The sequence below is a fragment of the Grammomys surdaster genome, unplaced genomic scaffold (assembly GCF_004785775.1).
Source record: "Grammomys surdaster isolate TR1022 unplaced genomic scaffold, NIH_TR_1.0 187, whole genome shotgun sequence".
Lineage (NCBI taxonomy): Eukaryota > Metazoa > Chordata > Mammalia > Rodentia > Muridae > Grammomys > Grammomys surdaster.
In genome coordinates, this window is record NW_021604632.1 from 4,670,211 (window position 1) to 4,689,713 (window position 19,503).

General features: G+C 48.9%; 2 protein-coding genes and 1 non-coding gene across 7 annotated transcripts in view; all 3 read right to left on the reverse strand.

Annotated features, from left to right (window-relative positions):
- Positions 1 to 2,605: 2,605 nt before the first annotated feature.
- Positions 2,606 to 2,676, reverse strand: Trnag-gcc. Its single transcript has one exon. It is a non-coding gene; the product is annotated as a tRNA-Gly (tRNA).
- A 4,581-nt stretch (positions 2,677 to 7,257) lies between these two features.
- Positions 7,258 to 8,513, reverse strand: Exosc6 (exosome component 6). The gene has a single exon (XM_028768756.1). The coding sequence runs from the start codon at positions 8,485 to 8,487 to the stop codon at positions 7,669 to 7,671; it is 819 nt and encodes a 272-aa protein (XP_028624589.1). The 5' UTR covers positions 8,488 to 8,513; the 3' UTR covers positions 7,258 to 7,668.
- Positions 8,514 to 9,352: 839 nt separating this feature from the next.
- Aars (alanyl-tRNA synthetase) overlaps positions 9,353 to 19,503 on the reverse strand; it is a 21,396-nt gene continuing 11,245 nt past the window's right edge. For all 5 annotated transcript variants that reach the window (XM_028768681.1, XM_028768682.1, XM_028768683.1 and 2 more), the window contains exons 11-21: positions 19,152 to 19,296; positions 17,477 to 17,655; positions 16,526 to 16,639; positions 14,738 to 14,944; positions 14,111 to 14,295; positions 12,335 to 12,443; positions 11,564 to 11,677; positions 10,925 to 11,044; positions 10,722 to 10,808; positions 10,312 to 10,425; positions 9,353 to 9,907 (exon numbers count right to left, since the gene is read on the reverse strand). In XM_028768681.1, coding sequence (XP_028624514.1) covers positions 9,722 to 9,907; positions 10,312 to 10,425; positions 10,722 to 10,808; positions 10,925 to 11,044; positions 11,564 to 11,677; positions 12,335 to 12,443; positions 14,111 to 14,295; positions 14,738 to 14,944; positions 16,526 to 16,639; positions 17,477 to 17,655; positions 19,152 to 19,296 — 1,560 coding nt within the window. In that variant the 3' untranslated portion in view covers positions 9,353 to 9,721. The remainder of the gene's footprint in view (positions 9,908 to 10,311; positions 10,426 to 10,721; positions 10,809 to 10,924; positions 11,045 to 11,563; positions 11,678 to 12,334; positions 12,444 to 14,110; positions 14,296 to 14,737; positions 14,945 to 16,525; positions 16,640 to 17,476; positions 17,656 to 19,151; positions 19,297 to 19,503) is intronic.

A 19,503-nucleotide genomic window follows, 5' to 3' on the forward strand; every position in this document is an offset into this window, starting at 1 on the left:
GATATCTGATGCCCTCTTGTGGGGTGTCTGAAGACAGCTACAGTGTACTTACATATAATAAATAAATAAAAATTAAAAAAAAAAACAAAAATGAAAAAATTAAAGTAAATTAAACAGATCTGTAGTCCAGGCTATCCTTAAACCCTCCGTTCTTCTTGTTCTGTCTTCAGAGTGCACAGTCATGTGCCCTCTTTGAGTTAAAAATACATATACATCATATACATACATATACATACACATATACATTATAAACATACATACACATTATACTATATAGTACACACATGGACATACATGTGTGTGTGTGTGTCTGAAATCTGGGAGGTTATTTATCTGAAGGCAAAAATGAATTTAAGATTTTTTTTTAGCTGGTCCGTGGTGGTGCACGCCTTTAATCCCAGCATTTGGGAGGCAGATTTCTGAGTTCGAGGCTAGCCTGGTCTACAGAGTGAGTTCCAGGATAGCCAGGACTACACAGAGAAACCCTGTCTTAAAAAAAAAAAAATTTTTTTTTAAAGTTCCTTTTTCAGGCCAGCAAGATGGCTCAGAGGGTAAATGTAACTGGCTGGCCAAGCTTGACAAGTTGAGTTTTACCCATGTGACTCCAGCAAACTGTCCCACCTCCATATGCACTCTGAAGTGTGTGCCCTACCCCAACAATAAAAAAATATTTTTAAAAGTTCCTTTTGTTTCTGGCTCCCAGCACCCTGGCTCTTTGAAGCTTAAGCACAGAAGCAGGTGCTGGGCGTGGGCTCGGCAGTGGTGGCTAGGGCCAGGGTGGCTGGCACAGTCACTCTCCATCCCTGCCTGGTAGCAAGAGGACACTAAAAATTAACCCAGTTTAGGGCTGGGTGTCTTCTCAGAGGACACAAGGACCACAGACATTCTTCCTCCTGTGTTTTGATGGTACCTGAACTCCAGGGCCTGGGCAGTGAGGTTAACATGACCACAGATTTGGGTCTGAAGGAGATAAGGCAACCTTTCCAGCTGTAGGATATTTTGGTTTTAAAAAAAATGAAAAGGGGACCCTTTTTCTCTTTGTTTTAGGGAACTTCCAGGATGACTCCCTGGAGCTTGAGCAGACAGCCCTAAATAGAGGCTGTTAGGGTTTGCCCAAGGCCAGGCTGAGCACTCGTGCGTGTGACCCACCCTCCAACGGCCCTTTTTGCATCCCCTTACCTCTGCCCTACCCCTCTCTCTCCATCAGATTGAACATGGCTGGAAAGCCCAGGGCTGCGTCTGTCCATCTAAGCCGTAAGAGACCACGGGACAGGATCATCTTCTGGTGAGTCTATCCTGTCAGCAAGGCAGGTTGGTTTTCTACTTGTGTGAGTTCCCCTGAGAAGGAAAAAGGAATCTAGAAGGTTTCCTAAGCATGCTGCCCAGCCAGCATCTCAGCATCTCAGCCTTATTCCTGAGTCTCGGGCTTTGTCTCTAAGTGGGATAACCTAACATCCTCCTGACTTTTCCAACCTGGAGTCAGGGAGTCCATCAAGGAGAACCTACCTCGTCTGTGGAGGAATTAGAAGCTTTTTTCTAAATATAGATGTTTGGGAACCTTTCTAGATGACATCTTGTCCTTACTTTGGCAAGTCTAAAGCAATTTTTAGGAAAACCTCTTTTTTGTTGTTGCTTTAGAATTAAAAAAAAAATCCACATTTGTGCATGTGTATGTATGTATGTATATATATATACACGCATGGAAGTGTGTGTGTGTGTGTGAGCACACACAAGGGCACATGTACATGTTTCATGGCTTCTGGGTGAAAGTCAGAGGACAACTTGCAAGAGTTGGTTCTCTTCTCTCTTCTACTGTGTGGGTCCTGAGGAGGATCAAACTCTGGCTGTCACTGTTAGTGACATGCTCCTTTACATGGACCCTCCTACAGGGTCACCTCACCACCCAGTTGTTCTGTTTTGCACGCATGTGTATTTATATACATCTTTATTTTATTTATTTTATTATTGGTTTTTCGAGACAGGGTTTCTCTGTGTAGTCCTGGCTGTCCTGGAACTCACTCTGTAGACCAGGCTGGCCTCGAACTCAGAAATCTGCCTGCCTCTGCCTCCCGAGTGCTGGGATTAAAGGCGTGCGCCACCACCGCCCGGCTATTTACTTATTTTATGTGTATGAGTACACTACTGCTTTTTCAGACACACCAGAAGAAGGCATCGGATCCCATTACTGATGGTTGTGAGCCACCATGTGGGTGGTGGGAATTGAACCTCTGGAAGAACAGTCAGCGCTCCCAACCACTGAGCCATCTCTCCAGTCCCTTTCTTACTTTCTCTTTTTTAATTTCTCTCTCCCCCCTCCCCCCTCCCCCCTCTCGTCTTCTTATATTTTCTCTTAATTTCTTTAATTTTCTTATTCCTTTCCTTTCTTTCTGTGTGTGGGAAGACTGAAGATTTTAGATAGGCTGCAGCTGTTAGGCCCGGCGCAACCAGATTGCTCCTCTTGGAGGAAAATGGAAAAGCCAAGAAACGGGGATCGGTGCATTCAACTCAATGCAAGGAGGGGCTTCCTTCTTGCAGGAGAGGTTGCAGAAGCGCAGTGCCGCTCTTTTCTGACTACTTGAGAATGCTGTTTAAGAAAAGTAGGCTGTGCATTGGCCGGGAATCGAACCCGGGCCTCCCGCGTGGCAGGCGAGAATTCTACCACTGAACCACCAATGCCTTGCTGTGAAACAAGCCTTTGTTGGTTCAGTTCAGCCTCTGAGGGTCTAGTGCACATAGCATCGTTATTTCAGAAATCTCGCATCTGGGGCTCTAGACACAACATTCTTCAGATCTGATCTACATTGCTGGGGAGAGACGCGTGCCTTCTCCAAGGTAACCTGCGCCTGCCGAATTTTTCTTCCTCCTACCGGCCGGAATCCGAAGCAGCCCCGAGTGTCCTCAACCGCCCCTCCCCAGCGCTCCAGAAGCCAGGAAGCAGAGGTGGCAGGAAATCTCATCACAATTGTGGGGACCCTGCAGGCTGTAAGGGCAGATGGACATCCATCCTATCCTTCACTTGGCCCACGGAGTCGCCTTAGAGCTGGACACCTAAGGCGACAGCCCCAGGAAGTTTTTTTCTTAACTTTAGACCCGACTCCAACTCTACGTGCTCACCAGCCTCATCCCAGGCAGGACCTAATGCTTTGTGTATTCGCACCAGCCACTCACGCTCTGGAAAAGAGACCCTGTTGTCTGCACAGACACTTCATCATCCCTCTGTATGAAAAGGGATGAGACCGCCCTTAAGAGCCCGGCACCTTTTCTGAGCTCGACCTCTTCCATGATTCGCAGCCAAGGGCAGGTGGCTTGGCTGCAGCCTTAACCTTTCTTACTAGCCTCTCATATGCTGACCTCTGCATTCTGGCAATTCCCACGCTAGGATTAAAGTCTCCACACCCACACTGCAACCTTGGGCTCTGGCTTATCTTCCCTTTCATCCTTTGCCGGACAAAGATCCCAAAGATCAGCAGAGCAGGCAGAAGAGCCTTTGGCTTGGCGGGCCAGGCTCTGGGGGGACAACCGGCTGGGTTGTCGCCCTGCTGCTACTTGGAACCCGGTGGTGGTGGTGGTGGTGGTGGTGGTGGTGGTGGTGGTGGTGGTGGTGATGGTGTTAAGAGTCCAATCAGGGAGAAGCTGGTTTGTTGTGGCCTCCCAAAATGACTTTAGGCAAGAGCCTAAGGTGTCTTCTGAGGAAGAGTCCTGACCTTCAAAGGAAGGGCTGCAGGTTTAGGTAGGATGGGCAGGAGTTCAAAGTCAGCCTCAGCTACATAGAGAGTTTGAAGCCAACAAGGGCAACATAAGAGAGGGAAAGGAGGGACTGAGGGAGGGAGAGAGGGTATACTTTCTTCTAAGTCCAGCTGAGGGCTGGCTGACTCTAGATTTCCCTTGCCCGTGAATTGAACTGAGTCGAATACAGAAGGTATACACTACTAGTTAGTGTATACCTATGTCCCTGGGCTAGGGGCTGGATGACTTGCCTGCTCCCTCCTCTCCTGTCTCTTTAGGGTGGATGAAAGCAAGAGTGCCAGAAATCGGGTGCCAGCCAAGAGCCGAAGGACTTATCTAAGTACAGGAGTCAAGAACACCTACAACACTCACAAGGCCTGCAGGAACAGTCATCTGCCTCTGGTGCAGATAAAGTGTGAGTAAGGGGCCCAGCCCTCGCCTTCAGTGCTGGGGAGGAGCTGGGTAGCCTTATCTGAAGTGAGGGAAGGCTGAAAAGCTGGGACAGTGCCTGCTCCCAGTCCCCATGGCCTCCCCGTGGCCATGTGGCCATCAACTCTGCCCCCTCTTAGCAGACCAGACTGAGGAGCTGGATTCCATCCGGAAGGAGCTGAGCAAGATCAAAGCCCAGGTGGACAGCCTGTTGGAGAGTCTGGAGTCCATAGAGCAGCAGAGGGACCAGCACATGGGGCAGGTACTTAAGGGGGTGCCCAGGCCACGCTCTCCATGGGTTCCAGTTTTTCCTGCTTCTGAAGATACCAGGGCATTTGGTGGTCTTCTGTTTGTGGCTTTCTCTGACTATAGGTCTCCTTTACCTACATTGGATTTCATTTCCCTTGGCTCTTCCCATGGCCAGAGGACCTCTGTGACCTCTAGGTTGTCCTGGTTCCCTCCAGATATCTGGAGTCAAAACAGCTGTGTCATTCTCCTTCTTGTTCTTTGGAGTTCTAGATTACTGCTAGGCTCCTGATTGAGTCAGCTGGGACCTCCAAACTCTTACTATTGGCTCTCTAAACAGCAACAAAGGACAGTGAAGGGAACACGTGCCCTGGAAGTGAGGCCTCTTCACGCCAAAATACTGAATTCCAAGTGTCCAGGGGCCAGAGGGCCTACCCAAGAGGCAGGCAGCTCAGTGCGATACACTGACAAGGGGTAATCAGGGAGTGCTCTGCTCTCCTTCGCCCTACTTGGGTCCTTGTGGCCTCTCTACGAGTAGAGACAAAGCACTTGGTTTATGTAGGACTGTAGAATAAGTTGTAGGGTACAGCTGGGCTTACAACTCATACCCAAGAGCAGTGCCTAGGACAGCCACTTCTCCCTTCTCTGCATTTTAGCCCCTTGACTCTGGGCTTGGTTGGCTCAGCTATACCAGCAGCTACTGCCAGGTATTTGGACACTTGGGTTAAGTCAGTTCTGGGCTGAAATACCATCTCCTGGAAAGGAGGCAGACTTTGTACAATACCATAGGTTTGCTCCATACTCGGAGCCCCTGCCTCCCTCTTTAAGCTTGTTAAAACTTGATTTCTTGAACCAGGAAGTGGTGGTGTGCACCTTTAATCCTAGCACTCAGGGAGGTAGAGCCAGGTGAATCTCTGAATTTGAGGCCAGCCTGGTCTACAGAGTGAGTTCCAGGACAGCCAGGGCTACGCCGAGAAATCCTGTCCCTAAATCACAACAAAAAATTGAATTTCTTCCCCCTTTCTGGCCTCATCCCATTGGTTGCCTCCCCAGGGCTGTGACCTAACGTTCCTAAGGTAAGACAACCCAAATGTGGCCTGATAATGGCCCTTTGTGTAGCAGTAAAGGACCTTACATTTTCTCTGCCCTCCCCTATCTTCCTCCATTATCAGTGAATTCCCTCCTAATGCCCTGCCTAACCCCGGCTGGATGGGTTCAGGAAGATCCTCTCTTGCTACCTATGGCCTGAGTCACACCTGCCCTGGAAAAATAATGTGCTACAGGGAGAATGTCTGTTCTTGCCTGCTGGTTCTTGGTTTCCAGGCTTCAGTGTTAGTGGGTATGCTTAGACTGGACACTCCAGCACCCCTCCCATCCCCCAAAGAATCTAGAATAGCCTCAGACTTCCCAAAACAGGGGAAAGAGGGGAGTTAGAGGAACTAAATGTTAGCAGGTGGCCATCTTTCCTAGGCTGTGCCTCTCATCCTCTAAGCTATCTCACTTTTCACAGGTGAAGAATCAAGCATCGGACCAATATAGGCAGTAGGAGGTGGGAAACCTTCCAGACTTTCTTCAGCTGGTACTTCTTGGGTACCTTGTTTCCTTTCCTTGTATTTTTGGAAGGTTCCTAGTCACTCCCATGCAACTTGAAATCACCTTTCTGAAGCTTGGGCATTCAAAGTGCTGAAGCATGGTCCCGGTCCAGCCAGCCCACCCAGAAAACATCCTGGCAGACATGGGTTTAACTCTTGAGGTCTTCTCCACGAGTCCTGTTGTGGGCAGGGTAGGGAAGCCCCACAGAACAGCAGTATCTCACTACTCTCATTCAACTGTGGTGGTCTTGCAGGAGGCACCTGACAAGGGACCCCAGCCCAAAGAGTACTATTCGCTCTCTCGGAATGAAGACTGCCTCTTTTTTACCTCCTTGCCCACGCACCACTAAACCTGGCGTGTGGTGACTTTTCTGCAGCCACAGCAGTGAAACACACTTGTATCCCTACAGTGACTCTGAGCTGTAAGGTTGTGTGTGCCCACCTAACTAACTTCTGGTTAAACCCACCTGGTACCCTACAAAGTCATAAGCCATCCTTCAGAAGAGGGGAGCTTTTATGGCCCTCTATCTTGATTCTCACTAGTATAACACCAATTTCAGATCTGCTCTACAGAGTCATGTCAGAAGGGGAAAAAAATAAAATATGTATTTCTTTTTCTTGGCCAAGAGTTCTTACTCTTCTCATAAGCTGAGCAGACCCCCTGGAAGACTTAATAAGTCTCACACAGCTTTCCTCCAATTCAGCCCTAAGAGAAGAACAGGACAAATCCCTATACTGTCAGTTAGGTCTGCTCTGCCTTAAGGAATAGCCAGGCTGTAACTGATGCCACAGTATTTAGGCAGTCTTCATTTGAGTAGTACATTGCTGCCCAGAGCCTTGTTCCCAGGAGCCAAGTCTGGACAGGAGACACCGGGATGGGACCTGGCTTCCTTCCAGAACATAATCCTTTTCAGTTACCCAACTCCTAGTCATGGTTTTGTTGGAAACGAAAGGATAGGGGTGTACCCGGGCTTCTCCTATTTTAACTCACCCCAGTTTTTTGTTGTTGTTGTTTTAAAGACAGGGGTTTCCCTGTGTAACCCTGGCTATCCTGAAATCTCCTCAGTCTTGTCCCCTCAGCAGCTGCTCCAGAAAATGCTCGCGGGGCAGGAGGTTTCTCCTCCAAAGCACATAACCCTTTCTTACTTACAGTGGGCTAATAGGAACATTTAAGGCAGTAATGACTGGAGGCCTTGACAACACATGCCCAGTTCAGAACAGCACTGTTTCTAACTCTAGTATCAAGAAAAAAACACAACAGATGTATTTCCAGACATAAAAATGTTTTTATGTTCTACTTCGAGTAGTGAGAAGGCAAAAGTCCCCTTGTTCACCCTCTCAAAAGAATCAGTTTATTATATATTGGAGCCGATGGCTGGCCTGCACAGGGTCCATCTCTTACAAGACCACAGCCCCAGGTCTCATTTACTAGATAAATCCAGCCTAAGTCCTTTCCAACTTAGGAGTATGGCTTCTTTCAAATTTCTCCAACTAGATCCTGTTCCCAAAGGCCTTTAAAACCGTTCCAACACAACTGTGCAGCTTTGGTTCCGTGTGCACAACTCCCCCACTCTCGTTCCTCAGCTCAGCGAAGGCAGGCGACCATCAGCGCTGGTCCTTTTGGGAGAGAAGGGCGATTGCAGTCCTCCGAATCCTCGTCGTTCAGGTTTTCCAATCAGGGCGGGGCGGCGGCACCCCTCCGGCGGGCAGCTCGCACCAAGCACTGCTGCAGCACCGGGTAGAGGCGCTGGCAGCCTTCCAGGCCCAGGCGCACTGCATCGGTCCAACTCTCAGTCTGACCGCCTTCCCCACTGCCCAGTAACCCGGCCACCTGATTGAGCACAGGCATGAGCGCCACCGTGAGGCCGGCCGCTGAGTGCTCCTCCTCGAGCCGCGTGGGATCCAGCAGCCAAGTCGGGGAGGGTCCCGGTGTGAGGCTCAGACCGCAGCCCACTACCAGATCATACATCTCCACTCCCGCGTCGGCCAGGGCGAGCGCAGCAGCGGTGAGCGCAGCGGCCAGCGCAGAGCCGCCGTCCTCCAGCAGCAGCGCGGACACCTCGAGCTGAGCACGAGGGTAGCGTCCCAGCCGCACCGCGGGCTCCAGAGCCTCCTGCAGAGCCAGACCCAGCTCGCGATCCTCGCCGCTACCCTGGGGCGCGCGACGCCGGCGACCGGAGAAGGGCGCGCGGCGGAAGTCGCAGACCAGGCGACCCCGAAGGGCAGCCGGAGCTTCACCGCCCGCTCCCGCGGGGCCGCCGCCGCGCTCGCCGCCCTCGGCCTGCCGCGGACCCGACACGGCGCACAGCACCTTGGTACCTCCCGCCTCCAGGTAGGCCGAGCCCTTGGCCTGGCTCAGCAGCCCTGCGCGTGCGTACACCGGTCGTAGCCGCGTCGGGTCGCGAGCAGCGGGCGTCTCGTCTTCTTCGGTCGCGTACAGCTGCGGCGGCTGGGACTCTTCCGGCCCACGGATGCGGCGGTGGTCTCCCGGCATGGCGGCTACCGGCGTACGAGCTACTTCCGCCTGCTGGGCTGCCTTGTGCACCGGCTCTTCCGCTCGCTTAAAGATACGCGCCCGCGCGCAGCCTATCGGGAGAGCGGTAGGTGTCCGCATTGCCACCCAGCGGAGTGGAGGAAGAACGGCGAGGTATGGCTGGACTCCTTGTTAATATTTGAGCTACTTCTAAGCACTTATCTATTGTTATTCCTTGAATTTTGCATTCAGATTGTTTTACATAAGCTTGCCCAAGGTGAGAACTTTTTGTTCACTCCTGTACTTAGTCCCCTGGCTTGCTTCAACATTTGTTTAATAAATGGACAGAATCTCTCTTCCTACAACTGGATAATAGTATTTCTAACACTCTGAGGAATTGTCATAAGCAGGCAGTATCTCTGCTTCCAGACCCTGCTGTTTGTAGATTCATACAAATTACATTTTAAGGCTGGGCCAGGGTCTTGAACCTACTTTAGGTTAAAGAAGCAGGGATGGGGCAGTTACTAAGAGACATCTACATGGTCATACCTTCTATATTTGTCTGACCTCACATCAGCAGCGTCAAAGGGAGGCAGGCACGCGGACATTCAAGATGGAAGACATTATGAGGTTGTCCCAAGAGACTAAGAGCAGTGCTTCTCCACTGGAAGCAACTCAGAAGAATTTTTCTCCACCCCTTCTATTGTACGCCTCAATCCATTCTGCCCCTGGCTCTGCTCTCCCAGGGGCCTTTCCTCAAGTTTAGGAGTCTGGGGCTGTATTCTGTGATAACACCAATCAGAAACCAGCTGGAACCATAGCCTGTATGCTGCAGATATACAGGGAGCCAGGGTCCACCTCAGGAGAAAAAGCAGAGTGCATGGCATCAAGTATTGCACATGGTCCTTTTTATTATTTTCTGCAGTGAAAAGGCTTCCTTCCTCCCTGCAGACCTAGAAGCCTCAGGTCGGCAGTGACCTTATCTAGGCGTGATCGTGATGTTAAGTAGCATTCATGGGTAGTGATTATAGACAGATGGTGCTGACATGAATGGCTCAGAGCAGTAATGGAGAGGGGCACTGAATCACGGGACAGCTCCAGGCGTGTTCCAGTTACTGCTGGATCAGGACGGACAGGGCTGCTAAAAGGTCCCAAGACTCAAATGTCTTCCTGGCAGGAGAGCACCTGGCTGGATTCCTGCCTTCGGACATGTCTGGTTGATGGGGAGATGCTTTCCTGAGAGGCTTCCCTCCCATCAGTTCTTCACATCTCCGAGACGGAGCTGGGCAAAGGAAGTAGCCAGCTGCAGGGCTTCCTGAAGGCAGCCCACGTTCTTGCCTGTGGCCTGGGCAGACACGTCCTTGCCCCCGCCTTTACCATCCATCAGGCCTGAGACCTGCTGGACCCACTCGCTGGCTTTTAGCCCCCGGTTGGCTGCATTCTAGAAGACAGAAAGGGAAAATAGGAGTCAGAATAAGAGATGGGATTGAGGTGGGGAATGACAGGAACCCCCAACACCCATTTGTATCAAAGGTGATGCTACCACAGGCAAGACTTAACTCTATAGCTGTTACAGGAGAGCAGCTATGGCCACTGCCAAGGTGAGGACAAAAAGCAGCCAGGCATTAGCCAGTAGTGAATACTTTCACTAAAAAGAAAGCCCGAGGAAAGCACGGAGGGAAGCAACAAACGACAGACAGATCAACAGCTTCTAATGAGGACTGCATGCACAGTGTCTTGGCAAATACTGTGAAGAGGCCCTCTTTGAGAAGCTACAGATAGTGTTTCCCACTGGAATAGGGTTTGCAGGCTTTTCTTTAGACTCAGGCTGTAGGAAGTTCTGACCTGGGGGACCTGACACAAGCATGTGATCTTGCCGGCCTCATTGTCCACTGTGAACAGCATCGCAGACGTCTGAGGAGAATGCGTCTTGAAAAGCTTCAAAGCTTCATTCAGGGCCTGTGGGGAGAACCTGGTGTTAGGTCACTGTGGCAGGGAGCCCTGCTTTCTACAAGGGAGTCTGTGGAATCAGCCCTCAGAGTACCATCCCATTTCCTATTAAAAGCAGGTGCCGTTCCCAGGAGCCCATCCATGTGCCCAGGGGCAGGAGCCTGCACACACTCTGCCTGAGGTCTGCCTCCTACCCCAGAAGCTCTTCCTTCTCAGGCCACCAGATCTCTCCATGGCTCAGCCTAACTTTAGTACTAAGCAGTGGGCCTCAGGTGACCACACAGCCCCACCCTCTCCCTGCTTGCCTTGGCCGACGCACCGCTCTCCATCTCTAAGATGACCAGAGGCTGGTTGGGGTTGCTGTCGATCAGCTGCTTTGTCTTCTCTAACACCTACAAGAAGCCCAGGAGACAGACTTAGGCCAAGGGCCCAGACTCCAAACCCTATCAGCCTCTCCCTAGGAGAACATTTGGGCTCTCATCCAGCTGCTAGCACTGCCAAGACTCACTCGCTTCTGGACATCTGCTTTGCTGGCCCGGTCTAGGTCATCCATGACTTTCTTCAGGGATTTCAAAGTCTCTCGTTGTTCATCTTTCTGCCACTGGGGGATGATTGCAGTGGCCAGGGCCTGGAACCAGAACAGAAGACCATCTGGGATCTGGGCTTATAGGAGGTAAGGTGAAATTCAAGCCCACTCTACCCCACCCTCTGTCTTTAAACCAAAGTCTTCCATGGCCGGAGTCTGAGAAAAGAGAAAACCACACAAAGATATCTGCTGGGTTTGACTATATGAATGCAGCAGCCATCGGTGGACAGAAAGTAGCATGAGAAGGAGGGCTTCCGTTGAGACCTGGTCCGTACCAGCTGGGAATACAGCTTGCAAAGACTTGCTAGAAGGCCAGCATGCCAAGAATACCAGCTGTTCGAGGGCAGTATGGATGGTATGATATCCTTTCTTAAACAAAGAACTTGACACCCCAGCTCCCCCAGCCCCCAGCATTTGGCTCGTGTTTGCAGAGACATGCTGAGGCCAGGGGACAGCTGCAAATTGGAGGCCAGTCTGAGCTGTATAGTGTGTTTCAAGCTAGTGTGGTCTACAGAATATAACCCTGTCTCTAAAAAGCACAACAAATAAAGGAACACTTACCTCACCAAGGTCGGCAATTTCCTTCTGCACATCCTTGTTGGGTGCAGTCTGGGCCTTCACTTTGGCCTCCATGGCAGAGAGAGATTTCTTCAAGGTTTCTGACTTCCTGAGGGCCTAGGAAGAGAACCATCAGAGCTATAAGCAGCAGCGTTCCATTCCTTCAGGAAGCAAGTGCTCTAGCCATACAGCCCTGGCCAGCAAAGGCTGCACCATAACTCCTGTGCAAGGCTAGTTCACGTTCATGAACCAGAAGCCCTTTCACCCGGGGAAATGACCATTCCTCAGGATCTACCACAAAGCTGAATGGCTCTCCTTGGTGCCATGCTCCTCAACTAAGGTCCACCCCTGGGATATGTGGAGGGGGAAGGGCATATGAAGCACAAGGAGACTCTGGCTTGCCCTCACACACAGAGCTGTGGTGGGAGGAAGGCATGGGATTTATCTATTGTTTTCCTAGATGCCGTTTGTTTTTTGGAACTTTCTACTATTACTTTATATGTGCTGTGTGTGCATGTATGTGCAGTATATGGGTATGTGTACATGGTACATATGTGAGAGAAAAAAACTATATGGAGTCAGTTCTTTCCATACATTTTATATGGGTCACTGGCCACAACCTCAGGTTGTCAGTCTTTGTGGCAAGTGCCTTTTTGTACTAAGCCATGCAACTGGCCCCCAAATAAACAAGATTAACCATGACGGCTAGAAACCTTGCATAGTGACAGCTTTCCTCTGACAGGCAGGGCCCACAGGCCAGCCTGACCGGCTCACCTTCTGGGCTTCAGCACCTGTGACGGCAACAATCCTCCGGATACCCTTGGCAATAGCTTCTTCAGTCACTATCACGAAAGCTCCTGCATGGCTAGAATTCCGTAGATGTCTGAAAGCAGAACACAAAAGAAGAGGAAGTTTGTGGAGCCCTGGGTGAGATGCATCTGCACTAGGAAGCAATTGGGAGACAGGGTGTCACTATGTAACCCTGGCTGACCAGGAACTCTGTAGACCAGGCTGGCCGAAAACTCAGAGAACCATCTGCCTCCCAACTGCTGAGGTTAATGACATTTGTCACCCCACCCCTGGCAGCCTTTCACTCTTTTTTTTGTTTTGTTTTGTTTTTTCAAGACAGGGTTTCTCTGTATAGCCCTGGCTGTCCTGGAACTCACTCTGTAGACCAGGCTGGCCTCGAACTCAGAAATCTGCCTGCCTCTGCCTCCCAAGAGCTGGGATTAAAGGCGTGTGCCACCACTGCCTGGCTTTTGCAGTCACTTTCTGAGAGAATGGTACAAAGTCTTTGAAAGCCATTCCTGAAGGTGTCAGTAAATGTGTGTGTGTTTGAGTCTAAGGGAGACTCACCTAAAGGCCCGAGTCAGTCAGAAAGAGGCCTGGAACTAGATCTCTCAGGTCACTTGCTCTCTTTGTATACTTTAAATGTTCCCTGCTGGCCCAAGGCTTGCAGGAGGCTCTGGCTGGCTTAATCAGGCCTTTAATATATTTTCCACTATGGTTCTTTTGGAATCCAAGCTTGCAGAAGCAAGCTGTCCCAGGCCAGCTGAGCCGGGTCTTCCACATAGTCTACTCGGGAGCTCTCAGACAATGGATTCAGCTTCCCTCCCCAGATGCTGCTCAGGTTGGCAGAGGGAACCAAGGAGCCGAGCTCCATGAGCATCTACAGCCTTGCTCAATCCTGAATTCCCACAGCTTCGTTTTGAGGATAAACCAAGGGAACAAGAGCCAGCAGTTAAGAATGTGCAGACAGCAGGCTGGAGAGATGGCTCAGTGGTTAAGAGCACTGACTGCCCTTCCAGAGGTCCTGGGTTCAATTCCCACCAACCACATGGTGGCTCACAACCATCTGTAGTGGGATCCAATGCCCTCTTTTGGTGTGTCTGAAGACAGCTATGGTGTACTCACACACATAAAATAAATAAATAAATAAATACATAAATAAATAAATAAATCTATCTTAAAAAAACAAAAAAAGAATGTGCAGACAGCAGACAGTGTCTTCATCTCCTCATTCTGGGAAGAACATTTCATTAGAAATCCAAGACATGCCAGGCGGTGGTGGTGCATGCCTTTAATCCCAGCACTTGGGAGGCAGAGGCAGGTAGATTTCTGAGTTTGAGGCCAGCCTGGTCTACAGAGTGAGTTCCAGGACAGCCAGGGCTATACAGAGAAACCCTGTCTCGAAAAACCAAAAAAGAAAAAAAATAAAAAGAAGAAGAAGAAAGAAACCCAAGATATGGAAATGTTGAACACTGAAGAGTCTGACTGGACCACCAGGCTGTGAAGATTTTTAGAAATCTTATTTGGCAAGTCCATTTCTGAGGACTTCATTTTAACCTTAGAAAACGGGAATCTGAGACTCAATGGAAGAACACTCGTTTAGCATCTGTGAGGCCCTGAGTTCCATCCAAAGCATGGAAAATGATAAACAAACACAAATAAATAAGGGCGGACATTTGGCCTAGTCTAGTCTCCCACCCTCAAAGGGGGATGCCATAAGCAGGAGAGCCCATCTATTGCTGTCCCTGGCAAGGTACTCACGTTCCTCCACAAAACTCAACAGAAGTGAGGGAGCCAGCAGGCCCAGAGGGGTCATCCAGCAGTTCTGACACTGGGACCCCAATGGAGACAACTCGCACAGGGTCAGGATAGGTCTCATCAAACACAGCTCGAAGGCCCTGGATGGCTTTTGCTGCTGCCAGGGGACAATCCTGGGTGTAGACAGGCTGCCATAAAAAGAAGAGAGAAAAAAAAGCTGAAAAAATCTCTTAAGGTGAGGAAGCAGCTGGCGAGAATACAGGCCTGTATCCAGTCCCTAAAGTTGTAACCCCACTGCATGACATGCACCCTACGCCTTCTGAAATAACAACCCAAGTTAAAGCAAAGAAAACCAGACAGGAATTTCTAATCTTTTTGTTAAAACTGCTAGGCAAACACTATATATAGCTACAAGAACACTGGCTTGTTGATGGAGGCAGGAGATTCAAGACACCACTACTAAAAAGGCAGTTGGAGAAACACTGCTTTCAGCATCTCTGAGAACAGGTCAGGACATGCTACAACAGAATGGGAACATCTGGATCACTGAGCCCCCATGACAGAAAGCCATAGTATATAGAAAGAGTGCGCCTCATGTCGTAAGAACTCCTCCAACACGGGCAAGCCTACCTTAGCGGCCTCAATCATGCCATTGACAATCTCCTCAGCCTTTTTGATCTGCTGAGTGGACATGGCTCCCTTGGCAGTGAAGTCAAACCGAAGGCGGTCGGGAGCAACCAGTGAACCTTTCTGGTCTGCTTCCCCAAGCACCGAGCGCAAGGCGAAGTTGAGGATGTGTGTAGCTGTGTGGTTGCTCATGACAGGTCTCCGCCGTGGCTGCAGAGGGTAGAGATGGCTGCTATGAAGCTGTTCCTAAGTACTTACTAGAACAGTTTGTAGAATACGAGGGTGCTCATGTTCAAAACAGTTATTCCCAGCTTTCCTTATAGAGTGGGCGTATAACTAAGTTCTGGTCAAGAGGATGTGAGAAGTGAGGATAGACACGCCCTCCTCCTTCCTCTGCTCAGAGCAGGAATGACAAACGAGGCTGATGGGCCGCACCTGACTGACTGACTGTTTGGATTTTGTTTTCTATGAGATAGGCCTGGCCCAGAACTCAAAGACTCATGTGTCTCTGCCTCCTGGGATTAAAGGCTTGAGCCAGCATGCCCAGCCTCTTGTTGGTTTTGATACTGTTTTGTAAGTAGGATTACTGGAACACAACCACATTTATCTTTTACATGCATTAAACATACAGTACTATGTCACTGCTGTGAAATTGTGCTTGATACTGTACGGCCTGAAAAACCAAAAATATTCACTTGAGCCTTTCAAAAAGAAGCTTGCCAACTCCTGGCCCGAACAATGCATCTTACAACTACTGTTTTGGTTCATGAAACTAAATCCCAAGCAAACCCTAGGGATGAGCAGTAAGCAAAGAGAAGCTGGCCCTGTATCATTTATATGAAACACATATTGCCGCCTGCTTTTGAGCTATTACTTTAGAGTTCTGTCTCATGTAACAGAACTAAGCTTTTTTTCCCTCTGTTTTTGAGACAGGGTCACACTATGTAACCGAAAGGCTGACCTCAAACTCTTGATCCTCTGGCCTAGCACAGAGATGTCAGGTGTGCCCCCACACTGCCTGAGCTCCTCGTTCTTAAGATAACTAAGCTCCTTGATCCTGAAAACGCTCACGGAGTTTGAAAGGTAATCCGTGGGAGAAGGGGATGTTTTAGAGGACAGGGCCAAGGTAAATTATATATACATGTGTGAAACTGTCAAAGATAAATAACACTCATGAAAAGATTAACGTGGGACCAAATAGGCTTGAGAGTTAGCTTCATCCCAAACCATCTCCAAAATGCACCTACATTTACTTTGATAACAGTGTCACTTAGGAGGGGCCAACGAAATGTCTCAGTGGGTAAAGGCACTTGCTACCAAGCTTGACAATCTGAGTTCAATACCTGGGACCCACTTAGTAAGAACTGACTCTTTAGGGTTGCCTTCAATCTCCACATGTGTGCTATGGCATATGTACAGAGACAACATATGAAACATAGGTGGACACAGTGATGCACGCCTTTAGTCCCAGCACTCAGGAGGCAGAGGCAGGCAGATCTCTGTGAGTTGGAGGCCAGCCTGATCTACAAAGTGAATTCCAAGAAAGTCAGGGCTCTAAAGATAGCCTGTCTCAAAAAGAAGCCAAAAATAAATAAATAAAAATATCAAAAATAATGAAAACCAAGATCAAATGGGGAGCTGGACAGGGTGGTGCAGGCCTATGATTCTAGCATTCGGGAGGCTAGGAAAACAGGATGACCCTAAGGCCAGCTTTAACTACAAAGTACTCAAGAGACTGTCTCATTAAGTAAGTAAATAAACATCAAATGTGGACCAGCTTATGCAACTTACCTCGTCAATAAACAGCCGGACTTGATCCCCCACTTTCAGGTGACCATATATTGTTCCGATGTGTAGCACATACCCGCCTCGGACCTGAGCATTCTTCACTGTAAACTCGGTTTTCTGTAGAGTCAAAGACACCAACAAGTAAATACAATTTCCAAATATATCAGTTCTCCCTTCATGGGCATATATACCCCTACTGTCAGATGATACACACCTGCCCTTTGATGTACTGGGTAGCCTAGGGGGAACTTGCCTCTTAATCTCCCTGTCTTCTCTCTCAGGTGCTGGGATCACACGTGCACAGCCCCACTCCCAGTTTTATCCAGTGCGGGGACAGAATCCAGGGAGTGTGCATGCTAAGGAAGCACTCTACACACGGAGCTACTGCCTCAGCAAGGGCCGTCTAAAATCCTATGAAATGGATCCTAGCCTATTGGCAGGAATCAGCTGTCAAAGGAGACCAACTGACTGACTTGTCAGGACCTAACAGCCAGCAGTGGCCACACCAGAGGCCGAGCTTTCTAAGAATGTTTGTCCTTCAAGAGTGGTCTCTGACAGGCATGGTGACGCCTACCTCTACTCCCAACCCAGGAAAGGCTGAGGCAGGCTTACTGGGAGTTCAAGACTTGACCTGGGCTATAAGTGTGAGACTCTGCCTCAAAAGCCCAACAAAGAATACCAATCAGCAAGTGAAAACAGAGTCATTATCCTAATGCATAAAGAAACAAGTGTTCGTATCTGCATCCTGGATGCAAAGATCCCTCAGTACCTAAGAACTGAGACAGCAACAGGTATAAGAAGCAGCCCTCTTGGCTGCATCAGAAATACCAACAAAAGAATCAAATCCAAACATCTGTCAAGTCCGTCCCTCCCCCAGCTCAGTGTGAAGGAGGAAGAGAAGGCGCCCAGCTCACTCTTGCCTTCCACAGCTAAGAAGAAAGAGATTGGCCTTACATCCTCACTGCTGTCGTCAACCTTCACCAAGTAGCCTTCATCGTAGATCTGCCCTCCTTGTTCAGCATAGAAACAGGTCTTGTCCAGCACCACTCCACACTCCTGGCCAGTGACCACCTCATCCACAAACATCTTTTCCCGTCGCAGAGCAAGCACGGTAGCCACTGTGCACTCAAACACTGCTCAACAAATGCAGAAATAGTGGGAGACAAGTCAGTGACTCTGGTGATATATCTATGTATATTTTCCTATGTCTATGCCAAGACTGAAGATTGAGCCCAGACCCTCACACATCCCCCAAGCATGCTTCCATGTTCCCAACCCCAGTCACATTTTTTTTTTTTTTTTTTTTGAGACACGGTCTTAGTATGTGGCCCTTGCTGGCTTGGAATTCTCTATACAGACTTGAATAGTCTCCAACTCACAGAGATCCACCAGCCTCTGCATCCTGCATGTTAAGATGAGGTTAAAATAATTCGGGGGCTGGAGAAATGGCTCAGAGGTTAAGAGCACTGATTGCCCTTTCAGAGGTCCTGAGTTCAATTCCCAGTACACACATGGTGGCTCACGACCATTTGTAATGGGATTCAATGTCCTTTCCTAGTATATCTGAAGACAGCTACAATGTACTCGTAATGTAAATAAAATACGTTTTTAAGAGATTAAAATCATGCAACATCACACTTGGCTCCAATCTTAGCTGCTTTTTGCTAAATTCTTTTGTTCAACACTGAGGTCCTAGTTGTCTATTTGTATTTTGAAAACCAGCCCATTAGATCTTAAGAAAGAACTGGCACACTGATTTTCCACCAGGGAACCACTGCTCCAGTTTCCAGTTTCTAAAACTCAGGGGTTTCCTAGGGCACAGGCCTTCAGTGTTAACACTGGGGCATCTCTGAACAAACTGGACAGTTGGTCACCCTGTATCTTAGACACAAATTTGGTAAATCTAATTCTGTCTCATATAATTATAGTAGTCTCTAGTTCAAATTCTCTCTCTCTCTCTCTCTCTCTCTCTCTCTCTCTCTCTCTCTCTCACACACACACACACACACACACACACACTCACACACACACACTTAAAGCTAATGGACTTGGGCTGGGCATAGTGGCACATGTGTTTAATCTTACACACATTAAGATTAATGTGTGGCTTAGGGAGGCTGAGACAGGTGGATTTCTATGAATTCAAAGCCAACCTGGTCTAAATAGAAACTTCTAGACCAGCCAAGGCTACACAGTAAGACCCTGTCTCAAGGAAGCAAAACAAAACAAAAAACAAACAGCCTCACTATACAGATTTTGGTAGAGGAACTCTGCCAGGCAGGCCTATATATTGCATATCCATTTGTTTATTTAGATATTCTAGAATTCTATTATGCCTGTGCAGAGTTCAACAGCTACTAGGCTGTGCCTGTTTCAAGGCCAACTGCCTTTTTTCTGCAATGTGTTACCAATTAAAGGAAATTGGTTTAAGGTTAGCTAGAACCTCCCTATGATTTTTTTTTTTTTAGAAAAACAACTTTCTGTAACCATATGTCAACATAGTCAAGAACACCAGCCAAGGATGCCTGTGAGTATAACAGTACAGCACGACCTGGGCACCCTGAGACTGATCTCTTGAAACTCCCCAAATAGAAAGGCAGCAAGCATGGAAGTAGAAGGCTCAGCGTACCGTAGCTACCACTGGAGTCCGCATGGTAGTTATACTTGGGAGAATCATCTGTGGCCTCCAAGCCCTTTGCCCGGAGCTCTTCAATAGCATAGATGTCCAGCATGATGAGGTCTTCACCCCCTGCTCCCTTGCCCTGTGACTTCAGCTGTCAAAACAGGAGGAAAAAAAGCCTTAGTTATGGGCTGGAGAGATGGCTCAGCGGTTAAGAGCACTGACTGCTCTTCCAGAGGTCCTGAGTTCAAATCCCAGCAACCACATGGTGGCTCACAACCACCCATAATGAGATTGGATGCCCTCTTCTGGTGTGTCTGAAGACAGCTACAGTGTACTCATATACTTAAAATAAATAAAT

Bases quoted from the DNA above. Each gene is read 5' to 3' on its own strand.
- Exosc6 (XM_028768756.1), bottom strand. From the start codon at position 8,487: ATGCCGGGAGACCACCGCCGCATCCGTGGGCCGGAAGAGTCCCAGCCG.